The sequence below is a fragment of the Colossoma macropomum genome, unplaced genomic scaffold, assembly GCF_904425465.1.
Source record: "Colossoma macropomum unplaced genomic scaffold, Colossoma_macropomum, whole genome shotgun sequence".
In the NCBI taxonomy this organism is placed as follows: domain Eukaryota; kingdom Metazoa; phylum Chordata; class Actinopteri; order Characiformes; family Serrasalmidae; genus Colossoma; species Colossoma macropomum.
The window spans coordinates 61,419,245-61,433,546 of NW_023494792.1; the positions used below are offsets into that span (position 1 = coordinate 61,419,245).

At 39.3% G+C, this 14,302-nt stretch overlaps 1 protein-coding gene across 1 annotated transcript in view; it reads right to left on the bottom strand.

The window, feature by feature from the left end:
* Positions 1–14,302, bottom strand: part of cacna1c (calcium channel, voltage-dependent, L type, alpha 1C subunit) — a 335,868-nt gene that overhangs the window by 75,892 nt on the left and 245,674 nt on the right. The window contains exon 9 of the mRNA XM_036577755.1: positions 14,009–14,181. Coding sequence (XP_036433648.1) covers positions 14,009–14,181 — 173 coding nt within the window. The remainder of the gene's footprint in view (positions 1–14,008; positions 14,182–14,302) is intronic.

Below are 14,302 nucleotides of genomic sequence, written 5' to 3' on the forward strand. Positions count from 1 at the left end.
TAAAGTGAAGTTTTACATTTATAAGAGAGTTTTATAATGAGTTTCATTTTTACATAAAAAACTTTAAATGTTGTCTCACGTTTTCATGTCACTACCAAAACACAGAGTTTACGTCTGTGGGCGGAGCCTTATTTTAGCCACACCCCTGCATTTTAGAGCAGGAAGTGAGGCTGCATCCCTGTCCCTCATGGCCACATGGTGAGCAGTTAGATCCCATTGTTTTGAAGTAAATGTGTCCCAAAGTCTGGAAATCAGTGTGGAACATTAAGAATCGTCATATTTTCTGCAGTTCAGCACTTTTTAGTGTTTTAATAAAAAATATGATTATTTTCTGTGAGAACAGCTATTCAAAGCTGTGTTTGCTGGTTATGTACTGGCTGAGTTTCTGAGCCACCGAAATGGTCACAACTGAAACATTTGGTAAAGTTTGGGTAGAGTTATGATTGTTTTGGTAGTGACAATATGGAATGTTGAATCATGAGTTTTAATAAAATAAACATAATTAAGGTTTAGGGTCACTCAAAGCAAAAAATTTTAGACTAAAGAAAAAGGATTTTAAGTCCAAGATCAGTTAAAAGTCCTAAGCGCATTTTCAACCAGTTCAGTAGAATGATCCATATATAAGAAAATATATACATTATAGATATTCTGTCATTTTGCCCCCAACTATCATTAGAATGCAACCGCAATGAGCAAATTTTTTTATTTAACTTGTCTTAAAAGACATCATTACAGATAATTTCTTTCACAATAAGTCTGTTATGTCTGATTATTTTCTTTAACCTGTGTATAACTGTAGGATCAACTGTAGGATCAAGAGGAAAGAAGTACAATCATTTCATAAAGTGAGATGAGTGTAATGCATTAGCCGACAGCCTCATTAGATCCTAACAAGTCATTATAGTGTAGAACAGAAGCAGATCTCTCCAGTGGTCACGTCCTGACAGTGTGAACTAGATCACAGCCTATAGTTAGAACAGTGCTTAGTGGACAGCACCATGTGCAGGAGGAACTGCTGTCTTCGTCCACAGGTACGTTAACTGACACCTAATTTTACAATAGACCACTGTAGTCGTGCGTCATTCTGTAGTTCTCATTATGCCCATATTAGGAACTCCGGGTCTAAGCTCCATTTCTCTTTGGCCAGAATGAGTAGGGTTTTCGAAAAATCGCCTCTGTTGCCCCCTGTGTTAAATAAACATGTTCAGAATCCGACACGTTTTGTCCTGTGAACATTCTTCTCTCAAACACCACTGGATCCTCCGAATTACGAGGTCGTTAAAGAGCTATAATACTAACATTGCTACATGCAAGCTAACACTACTGTGCGTCAATCTGACGTCACTAAGCTACACAAAACTATGGCGGGTTGTGGCGGAGCTCTGACGAGTTGTGCTACCTTATCAAAATCTTCTACCGTTGCGCATTTTTACAGGTATACGTATAAATAAAACGTCTAGGTAGGATATTTTGATAGGCTAAAACTCCTTATCAAAAATACTACCAGCATTAAAACTACGAGGCTGAAATGGTGCAGCAGTTCAGAACTTGACTGCTGCACCATTTAAGTTGGAACGAAAAAAGTCGAACAAAAAGCTGCCGAATGTCCTGAGACTGTACTGGATCAGCCTGAGTGCAGGTCTGTTTGTAGATCTTTTCAAATCAAGCTAAAAGGAAAGATCTATGGTGTTTCAGTGAGAATCAGGTGAAGAACAGAGAACTGCAGGGAAACCTGCTAATTTTGTTCTGACTACTTTTCTTCTGCCCTCAGTCTGAACATGGAAATGTACACTGACAAAGCCTGATTAAGGAGGCTGCCAGTCTATTCAGTGTGCAGTAGCTTTAGCTCACATGTAGCAATATTCATATTTCAGCTCTTTAACGACCTCGTAAGTCAGAGGATCCAGTGGTATTCGAGAGAAGAATGTTCACAGGACAAAACATGTCGGGTTCTGAACATGTTTATTTAACACAGGGGGCGATAGAGGCGATTTTTCAAAAATCCTATTCATTCTGACCATAGAAAAATGGAGCTTAGACCCGGAGTTCCTAATATGGGCATAAGAACACGGCGCCGACTACAGAACGCCAGACTGTATTATATACAATTGAAAAAAAAAACACGTCCATTAGATATTCTACCTGAAATGATCATGTTTTTGCACTCATACTTCCTTTCAGCAGTTTCTAAACCCAGTCTCATTTATTTTCCTATGTAATGTCAGTGAGTGATTAACTTGTTCGGGCGACAAAATCATTGTCAGGCACTTATTCTGAGTAAAGTACTGGCTTGACCTGAACTGCATGGTCATCAGCTAATACTTAACACTTCCTCACGAGTGGACTGGTCATCATCATCTCAAAGCAAAACCACCACTTCACAGCCCCTTTTCCTCAAATAGACCCAAAAACCAAGTGATTCCATTATTTTAACAATGTAATGTATAGGATGCTTTCTAAAGGGATTCACCTCATCACATAGGGTTTCACTGAAGGGGAAATCCACCGATTTTTACTAAATTTCTGAATGAATTATAATTCAGTTGTTGAGGTGTAAACAGAGTCATACAGAGTAGTTTAAGACTAGAATTTCTTTACAGTGGTGGTGATAGGAACCAGGGGTTGCCATGACTACAACACAAATATAGACATTTTATTTACTATCCAGAACCACCAGTGAACCTACACGAGTCTTCTGAGTTTTATATAGAACATTACAGATGGGAAAATAGTGGAAAATCCTGACAATGTATTTATAATCATTTAATGTAATAACTTTCTGTTGCTAACATTAAATGGACTTATGGACGTTTGGTTCCTATCACCACCACTGTGAGTTCTGACTCAGTATAGTTTTTTAACCATTTAAGCTTTAATCAGTAGATCAGTGTAATTCCCCTTTAAATCTTAAACACATATTATGGAAAACCAAACTTTTGAAACCCCACTTTTAAAAAATAAGAGTCTGAAAATATTGAACATGTTCATTACCTGGTCCGTACGGCCCATACAAATACAAAAACAACCCACTATGTATTCATCATATTTGTGATGTCACAGCCGTCACCACATTTCCTTCTGATGATTTTTAAGTCAAGCTTAACGGTTTGTTCTACACATTCCAACTTTTGTAAATGAGGCACAATATAGGGCACTTGTGACGGGGTCAGCCAATCAGAAGAGAGGTAATTTACATATCATCACTGTCCAATAAAAAAAAATCTATTTTTGTCAGTTTTTATGTTGCTACATTATTTGATCTTGGCAGCTGTCCTTCATATTATGTGAACATTTCATGATATTTGCTACTGAATCACTTGGAAAAAAACCTCTTAACATTAACTTACATTAAAAGTTAATAATGTTTCGCGCTCTCCTGTAAAATTACTGTTTTAGAGATACATTTTTCTTTGGACAGCGACGATATATCAGCCACCAAAACAGGCTGTTCAATTCTAAATGGTAAAGAGAGGCTGGAAAATGGTCACATAAAAATGAACTATGACTGTTTCTCCATAAAATCACACATTTTATGTTGTAAAAAATACAAGGAAAGTGTATAAAATGGGCTCCATATACAGACCAGTAGCAGCATCTTTCAGAGTGACTCCACTCAGATTCCATTACACAAACTTTGTGTCTCTATTAAAGTGCATGAATTTAAGCTGTGTGTGGTGAACACACTAGCATGAACATACAAATACAAGGCACATATTCAGCCGCTGCTTATTCATAATTAAAATGTATTGTAAACAGTGGTGGACGAAGTACAAAAACCATGTTCTTGAGTTAAAGTAGAGACACCCAAGGTAAAATATTACTCCAGTAAAAGTAGAAGTTCCTCCCTTTAGACCTCCACTTGAGTAAAAGTATTTGCCTTTAAATGTACTTAAGTATTGAAAGTACTAAAAGTACTAAAAGATTAATTAACTTAATGCAATTTAGTTACAAGTTTAAGTTTAATAAAAACTTTAAACTCAGATTCACAAATGAGTTTCCTTTACTAAACTGCATCTGTAGGTCTCTGTTCATAAACATAAACTAGCCTAAACTAATTTACTATAAAATGAAATGTGTTTGTATAAATTCAGAATAAAGACACGTCAGTCTCAACTGCATATGAGTACATATTTCTATATTGTGGTCTATTTACACAAAGTTAGGTTAGTTCATCATTTATGTTGAATAGACTCTCCCAAAATTTTACGCTGCTGCCCTGATGTTGAACCGTGTGCTGTACTGGGTCGGTATGACCAACAGGTCAAAACAAGCTCAAAACAAAGTGAGCGCTGTGCCCTGATTGGTGTTCTTACTTTGTGCTTCTTTTGTTTTGATGTTACGTTTTTATTCACACATAAACCAAAAGGAACGACAGATTTCTCATAATGTGGTGGAGTAAAAAGTGAGATATTAGACTTTGAAATGTGGTGGAGTGAAAGTAAAAAGTCACCCAAAATGGAAAAACTTCAGTAAAGTACAGATACATGAAAAACTACTTAGTACAGTAACGAATTACATTTACTTCATTACTGTCCGACACTGATTATAATGATATACGACTGTATCGTCTCAAATCAGATTTCAAGATTTTGAATCTCATCTGTATCTAATCTGTAAATAAGTATTTGCTACGATGACCAATATGAAGTAAAAATCAGATGATATTAATGTGTATAGAACTATGAAAGGTACACTTCGAAACGTTTAAAGACAATAAAAATGTTGTACCATATGACTCATAAATGTACCGAGATGATTATGATTAAAAGGCTGCCTTAGTTGGATGGTCAGTGACCTCAATGACCTCATCTGAATCGCCCAAACCAGAACTTACCCATGGAGCATCTTTAAATGTGGCAAACAAAAAGGTATACGCATAATTCATGCACAGTCAATAAGGAAATAAGGGATAATACTGCAAGGAAGACTACAAACGAGAGAAAATAATACTGGGGTAATCATGCACCATATTTCAAACAGCTCTAAATATGCCAACCAAAGGAAAACAAAGCCCTGCCGAATATAGCAATAAATGCCTTAAGATCTCTCATTAATCAAGGGTCATTGTTTCTTTTAATATTCAGAATATGACTGCACAATTATGTCATGATTGTGAATATTAACGCTTGTGAGAGCAGGGGGATTACTGAGGTTTTGTAACCATCGTGACTGAAGGGGGTGGGGGGGTGGGGGGGTAACCCTTTCACTCCCTCATAACCCTGTGACTTCAGACCTCAGAGGACACTCCTCTTTATTTTTAAAGGGTAATTTCTCCTCTCGTAACGTTTCTGGAGCCGGGCTGTGGGGAGCGGTCAGGGTTAAGGTTTTGAGGCCATTTACAGTTTTTTTGCTCAGTAAACAGTATTTGCCATGCAGACGCACACGCCTTACAAAGTACGGCCGCTTTTTTCTTCACCGCTCCACGAAAGTACTGTAAACGACGAGTCTTCCCTGGAAACAACAGAAGAAGGCCAAAGCTCAGACCACACCCACACACACGCATTCACATACAGACATGTGTTCACGTAAACATGGGCTTTTCACTCTGGGTTTACATTCAACCATAACTTCTCAAACAATAGAAAACACAGAAAGCATCATGTATCATAGAAGAACTGCATTAGAGAGCCATTTACGTAGATAAGCTGAAGCAGTTTGTCAAAATTTCTGCGTAATTAAACAGTTAAGATGTAGACAAAGTCATTCAGAGTGGTTTAAGGTGAAATAAAGGGAACTGGACGTCTGAAGAGTTTAAGGCTTTGAAAGCTCATTTTAAAGTTATTGCATGGAATGGTTATGAATTCACTGCCTGATGTCTAAGACATTGTTTGATGATCATTCTGAGAAGATTTTGGCCTAAAATGTCTTTTTAAAATCCATTCATGGTGGAGGGATACAGGCAGGGTGTTATGAGGCAAAATAGCCCCTAAAGAAGATTTTTTCTGATTTATCACTATTTCCACATCATCATCACTACATATAAAACTCAGAAGAAATGTGCAGATTCACTGGTGGTTTTGGATGAGCCATTTCACACCAAACCACTCTGAGTGACTGTGTTTACATCTCAACCACTGAATTAGGCAGAAATTGTGGAAAAATGGTGGAATTACCCAACTTCTTTTTGGCTACATTGTTGGGAAATTACTCATATGTTACCATAAACAGACAGAGGACATTTTTGAACAATAAACACAACACACAATTGGTTACCTCACATTTAACCGGCTATTGTTCATTACCATAACAGAAATCACCACAGCGGCTAATGGTTAATTATCCGAAGTCCTGCCTTTTACAGCGCTAGGAGTCTTTGTCACATTATCACAGTATTGCTTTCAACATGGTTCATGGTTCTTTATAGATCCCCTGTCTTTACTTAAGAATCCTTGTAGAACCATTTTTAATAGTGAACGTAATGAAGTGTTTTGAGAGTCTGCAGTCATGAGAAGCAGTTCCACACTGGGCCTCTAGATGGCGAGGCTGCTCACAGCTGCCATCACTACTCCTTTTCTGTCACTGTGGCTTCTGTAACATCTCTCTTCTCTTCTCATCTCTCCTTTCCTCTAATCTGATTTCTTCCCGTCCTTCTCCTCCGTTCTGCTCTCCTGTCCTGTCCCTGTGCGTAAATAAGCCTCACATAAACAGATACAGCGCTGTGCAAAAGTCAGAGCTCGGCCTTCGTTTATTTAAGGGAGACTTTTTTGTTTTAATCCATTTTAAATCATGCTCTCTGAAAGACAACTGTGAAGAGTATAGAAGAAACACCTTAAAGGGCAATTCCACTGATCTTTCAAAATTTCTGCATAATTAAATAGTTGAGATGTAAACAGAGTCGTTCAGAGTGGTTTGGTGTGAAACGCTCCGTTCTAGAGAAACTTAGTCAGTTCACAGTGGCGGTGATAGGTACCAGACGTCCACCTCTAAAAGCTCCCTCACAGAAAGTTACTACATGAAATGGTTACATCATTGTTTTATGATGGTTTGAGATATGATTTTAGTACATGTGGGGTGTTCTAATGCAAAATTGTCCCCAAAGAAAGCTTATTATTTCTGATTTTCAACTATTTTCCATCATCAACATTCCACATAAACTCAGAAGACTCGTGTAGGTTCACTGGTGGTTTCGGATAGTAAATAAAATGTCTATATTTGTGTTGTAGTCATGGCGACCCCTGGTTTCTATCACCACCACTGTAAAGAAAATCTGAATAATTTCACACCAAACCACTCTGAATCACTCTGATTACATCTCAAGGATTAAATTATTAAGAAATTTTGAAAACTGGGTGTAATTCCCCTTTGAGATGGACAAACGTTTATACATATACAAACATTTTATTAGTTCAAACATGATTATGCTGAAACTAGTTAGTCTGTCATTTAATCCTCTGTGAAGAACAGCTCATTTTGGGGGGCTGATTTTGTACTCTCATTGGCTGTCTCAGTAAAGGGGGCGGGGCAGGGGTGTGGCTTTGTGTTGTGGTGGAGAGCACCAATGGCCACAGCGTAGAGAGACCACATGTTCAACTTTTTAAACTCATTTATGCTGAAAGACCAGATATAATCACAAAATCATGATAATGTGCCAGTCAAGCATGTCATACTGCAGCAAGGTTTAATGCAGAAATCTTGTAATTTGCCTTGAAAGTAGCTTTTCTTATGCGCTAGCCACACTAAGATAATGCTAATGTATGCTAGCCTGGTAATAGGGATTTTCCTGTTATGTTAGCATTAAGCTAACCGTGGCATTTCGGCATTTTATAGCAGATGAATTACAGACACTTAAGTCATTTATTCTTTACTTTGGACTATTACACTATCACAGTTTGGATGTTGACTCCTGGCTCTGAATATAACTTAGCTTGGCTAGTGCCCAACTTGCTCTACACACTTAAAAAAGATGGTTCTCCAAGGGTTCTATAGTAAAGACAATGGTTCTATTTAGAGCCATGAGTTCTATATAGAACTATTTGCATGGTTAAATGTTTTTTCCATGGTGAAATGGTTATCCAGATTGATAGAGAATGTGTTGTATGTGGTTCTATAGCACCCAAATGGTTCTTCTGTTGTCAACCTTGTAATAATAGAAGACCCCTTTTTGGTGCAATATAGAACCGTTTTCAAAGAGGTTCTAAACAGAACCATATACAACACATTCTCCGTCAATCTGAAGAACCAATTCACCATGCAACAAATCATTTAAGTATGCAAATGGTTCTATATAGCATCTTTACTTTTACTAAAGAACCCTTGAGGAACCATCTTTCTTAAATGTGTGCTGATAACAGAAGACAGTCAAATATGCAAATCAAACAAAGAAGCTGCTGATGGTTCTAGAACAATGGACTGACCAATCCACAGTCCAGACCTCAACATCACTGAATGTGTTTGATTACTTCAGAAAATGATCAACCAGCTTCTAAGACTGAACTTTGGAGGTGCGTCTGCAGATTCTTTGAGGAACTGAAAGTGAGTCTCCTGAACAGAATGGAAGCTGGAATAAAGGGAAAGAGTGACTCACTAAACACTGATAATAGTATATTTATTTGTAGATGTTTCTTTCTTTGTTTATTGTCTGTTAAATAGGTTTTTAATGGTCTTTTGCCCAGTACTGTACATTTGCACATAACTAAAAGAGCAACAATAATTTAAATAACACTACAAACGTGTATGTATCGCTGCTGTCAGAAGAAAACCTCGTATCTCCATTTTTGTCATTTTTCAGGTTTTTAAATAATTTATAAGTGCCTGTTGCCCTTTACATTGTTGAATGGACCAAAAGACACGGCCCAAAATTACTTGGAAAAAAATCTGGTTCCACTGACTTACATTAAAAGTAAAGTAGGTTTTTTCCTTCTCCTGTAAAGTTACCATTTTGGAGACATGAGGTTTTCTTCCGACAACAGTGACACATTTCCCTTGTAATTCACACTGTAATAGACTTTATCTTTATCTAAATTAACCTATCAACTGTCAACTTTTCGACAAATAAAAGCTTTAAAAGGAAAAGTGCAGTTCATGCTATCAATCAAGTTTAGGCTCCTTGTGTGTCAGACATAAATAACCATTAACAGCTAATCCTCCAAACAGGCTCTGAGTGTTCCTGAACAATCAGTATATTGCCTCTAGCTGGACTCATCCTTCTCCTACAGTCATGAGTCATACTCACCGCTGACATAACCGGCCTGTCAAATATCAAGATCAAGTGCTCGTAACCCAAGAGCAACACAGATTAACGCTTTAATGCTGAGGCAGAGAGCAGCTGTGTCTGCCTTGTAATGAGGTTTCCTTTAATAACCAATGTGAAATGACCATTTTGAGCAAGCAAACATAAATAGAGACACTGCAAAAAGGGGATCCTCTCAAGTGAAATGAGCTTAAATCTAGTCAATATACACTGATCAGGCATAACATTACGACCACCTCCTTGTTTCTACGCTCATTCTCCATTTTATCAGCTCCACTTACTATATAGGTGCACTTTGTAGTTCTACAGTTACAGACTGTAGTCCATCTGTTTCTCTGATACTTTGTTAGCCCCCTTTTACCCTGTTCTTCAGTGGTCAGGACCCCCATGGACCCTCACAGAGCATGTACTATTTGGGTGGTGGATCATTCTCAGCACTGCAGTAACTCTGACATGGTGGTGGTGTGTTAGTGTGTGTTGCGCTGGTCTGAGTGGATCAGACACAGCAGTGCTGCTGGAGTTTTCAAACACTGTGTTCACTCATTGTCCACTCTATTAGACACTCCTGCCTTGTCGGTCCACCTTGTAGATGTAAAGTCAGAGACGATAGCTCATCTGCTGCTGCACAGTTTGTGTTGGTCATCCTCTAGTCCTTCATCAGTCACAGGACGCTGCCCACAGGACGCTGTTGGCTGGATATTTTTGGTTGGTGGACTATTCTCAGTCCAGCAGTGACACTGAGGTGTTTAAAAACTCCAGCAGCACTGCTGTGTCTGATCCACTCAGACCAGCGCAACACACACTAACACACCGCCACCACGTCAGTGTTACTGCAGTGCTGAGAATGATCCACCACCCAAATAGTACCTGCTCTGTGAGGGTCCATGGGGCTCCTGACCACTGAAGAACAGGGTAAAAGGGGGCTAACAAAGTATGCAGAGAAACAGATGGACTACAGTCTGTAACTGTAACTCAGTAACTCGTCAACACATCAATGATGTAGCAGCAGTGAACAAATTCAGTGGATTTTCAGGAGACTTTAATAAACTGTGTAATACGATTTGTTTATTATCTGAATCAGCTGTTTTTCACTTTATTTAGAGTCCAAGTTCAGATCTGTAGGTGTTTAACTGAGAGGAACTGAACATTAACAGGTTTAATACAGACCATCAACATCCTCAACCAGCTGATACAGACACACTGACACCATCCTGGACCTGGAGCTTCACTGGATTAGGACTGGATAAGCTTAGGGTTAGGATTAGGGCCAGGGTTAGGGTTGGGTTTTGAGTAATGAAAGTAACGTATTAAGTCTATTTCATGTAATATATCAACAACACATCTACTGAATGTCAGTAATGTATCAACAGAACATCTACAGGATATTTACTTCAGTGTATTCAGAAGCTTCACTACTGCTCCTTCACTGATATGTAGTTGATGTGTTACTGATAATCTATCAAGAGTTTATTAATCATCTACAACGGGCCTTTTGTAATAAAGTGTTACCCTATATTGTTCTATCATAGTATGGGTCAGACTGTTCATGTACAGAACCGGGGAACCACTGATGTTGTTCTGCTCCATGACCCAAGAAATGCAGTGAAGTAAATTCTGTGCCATCTTTCCATTCCTCACAGTTCATAAGCACAAGGCTGGACATATGGGCTCACATGTATTCCTGCACTGCCGATGTCATGATGAAGGGTGCGGTGTTGCCCAGCACTGAGTGGTGGAGTTTTGGGTCCACTAACACACAGCTGGTGACACATGGCGTGATGGCTGGCTGGGCCGCAGGATCCCTCAGGCAGAGAAATCTAGAGCCAGTCCAGAAAAGCTACGCCAGCAAAACCACTCTAGCAGAAGGATTTCAGCACCAAGAGCTGCCCGACATATGGCCACCATGTGGCTACCATGAGTTACGAGAAGAGACATGGCTGGCCACTCATTACACATGCCAGCTAAAGCCGCTCACCGCAGAGTGGACGGACTCCCCTGCACACGGAAATGCTGGGAAACGTTAATGCCAGGACAGAGTTCTCTGCCGGACAGGGACAGATCTTAGGGTTTGGATTGTTTGAAGCCGCTAATATGAACTCTGCTTGTGGTTGCTAGGCTGTTGCTTGGCAGTTGCTATGGTATTTTAGGTGGTTGCTGAGGTATTATTAAGCAGTTTCCATGGTAGCCAATGAGGTTGCTAGGGTGTTGCTTGGCAGTTGCTATGGTATTTTAGGTGGTTGCTGGGGTATTATTAAGCAGTTTCCATTGTATCCAATGAGGTTGCTAGGCTGTTGCTTGGCAGTTGCTATGGTATTTTAGGTGGTTGCTGGGGTATTATTAGGCAGTTTCCGTTGTATCCAATGAGGTTGCTTGTGTGTTACTAGATAGTTGCTATAGTGTTTCAGGTAGTTGATAAGCTTTGGTGGTTGCCATGGTATCCAATGTGTTTGCTAAGGTGTTGCTTGGCAGTTACTATTTTTTAGGTATCTTAGGTGGTTGCTAGGGTATTGTTATGCAGTTTCCATGGTATCCAATTTGGTTGCTAGGCTGTTGCTTGGCAGTTGCTATGGTATTTTAGGTGGTTGCTGGGGTATTATTAAGCAGTTTTCATTGTATCCAATGTGGTTGCTTGTGTGTTACTAGATAGTTGCTATAGTGTTTCAGGTAGTTGATAAGCTTTGGTGGTTGCCATGGTATCCAATGTGTTTGCTAAGGTGTTGCTTGGCAGTTACTATTTTTTAGGTATCTTAGGTGGTTGCTAGGGTATTGTTATGCAGTTTCCATGGTATCCAATTTGGTTGCTAGGGTGTGACTAAAGTGGTTGCTAAGGTTTTGCTAGGTGGTTGCCATGGTATCCAATGTGGTTGCTAGGATGTTGCTTGGCAGTTGCTATGGTAGTTTAGGTGGTTGCTAGGGTATTGTTAAGCAGTTTCTATGGTATCCAATGTGGTTGCTAGGGTGTGACTAACGGGTGGCTATAGTGTGTCTGGTGGTTGCTAAGGTGTTGCAATGTGGTCGCTATGGTAGCCAATGTAGTTGCTGGGCAGTTACGAAGGTGGTTTCTAGGGTGGTGTTGTGTACGGTGACATAAAAGGGGTGTACAAACGTCTGGCCACATAGTTTCTGGCCATTTACTTCACTGGGGAAAAATCAGACTTTGAATGGTTGCTACGTGGAAAACCATACGTCCAATTAAAAAGTGGTATAAAAACTGATCTCACAATCAGACCAAACATGCTGGTCCAGTGCTGATATCTTCAAAACTGTAGGACAAGTTAGCAGTCCAAAATCCAGCGGAAACATTTCATTGGCATCATACAGATGATCAGATTTGACTGATATTTCAAACTGACATCTGATGATGTGTTTATAGAAGTTGTGTTTGAAAGTTTAGGTGGTGTTGGGTTACTGAACTATAAGATCTGCATTTCATTCATTTTACTGCATTTGTACAAAATGTTAAACGTTATATTTCTCTGTAATCCTAATCCAGATGGATTTAGTCCCAATTTCTACATTCTATAAATATTTATGTCTCAGCGTTAGCAAAACTAAACTAAACTACTCATGTCGACTCCTCTCTCTCTCTTGCACTTGAAGCTGATGAGGAAGATGGTGCTGAACGTGAGCTGCCCTGCAGACAAGACCTGCTCATTTCCCCTCTTTTTTAAACCCTATATTTCCATCATGGTTTCAATGTAACCACAATCTCAACATCAACAAACACTGGCGTTCTGTGCACTTGCCTTCATGGCTTTTTGCTTAGCTCTTGTGTAAGTGTGAGTCCTCACAACGGTCAGTACATGGTCAGACATGGTTTTTCACTCCTTGTGTGCTGTTAAGAGTGTTTAACATCTTCACCTCACTCGTGTCCACAGCTGATGTCGGGTATTAAAGTGAGAGCAGGTTGATTCCCAGTGGTCACACGGTTTCCAGCCTCTGCCATGTTAGTGTGGAAGTCTAGAGCAGCTCTAACATTCCTCTGCCTCAGCTTCCTCACAAGACCACATTAAACTTTAACGCAGCTATTTTGGTCCAAATTCAGAGCAGCAAAAGTTCAGAGTCTCATAATCAACCTACAACCTAATTTCTATCTGCTGCATCTGTAGAATATGATTGATTACCATGGTCAATAATCTTGATGTTTCCCTTTGAAAAGCACATTTATGATGGAAGCCAATGGGGAGGAGATAAAACATCATCCCATTGGTTTCTATTATGAGTATATTTTGAATAAAGAGGCTTTCTGATCTGATATGATAAATACAGGGAAATTACAGTCCATGTTAACTGGCAATGTACTACAGATGCGGCAGACAGACATTAGAGCTTCTACTTAAAAGCTCAGTAAACAAAGCCATCACTTTACAAGTGCCCAAAGACCAAAGAAGTACCAAACAAGATGAGTAAATGGTGCCCTGGGCTCTATTTGTCTATTCTGAAGCTGAAGGTGTGCCATTTTGTACATTTGCAAATTGGCTTAATATAATAATAATAACAATTAGCAAGGCCTTGAACTGAATTCCGAGTCTTAGAAGAGGGAAATGCTAGTTTCTACAGAGCTGTGACCTGAAAGGAACCAAGTCTGACACATAAGTGCCAAACCTTTATTATCATTATTATTATTATTATTAGTAGTAGTAGTAGCAGTAGTACCACTAAAATTATTAGAATTAAAATAATAATAATTGTCTACTAAAGCACCTAATAATTGCCTTAATAAGTGCCTTTATGGAGTGTACAAATATACATTATCATAAATAAAAACTTCAACACACTAATTTTCTTTTGCCCAGTGTTAGCCCGTCCCGTACTTACGGTTTCTGGGTTTGTCATCGTCCAATCCCTCATCGTCGTTCTCTGGGTCAATGTCCTCTGCTTGTGTGATCCAGTCCAGGTAGCCCTTCAGATCCTCCTCAAGCTGCTGCTTTTCACGTAGCTTCTGGAAATCTCCACGCGCCTTCGCTTTCTCACGCTCTTTAGAGAACTCTCTGAGCCACGGAGGAGATGAAGGAGAAGACAAAGAAGAGAGAAAAAGAGAGACATCTGAAAATCTTTACAATGTAAACAAAACATCTGCACACCTCTGGACAACACCTACATACACACACG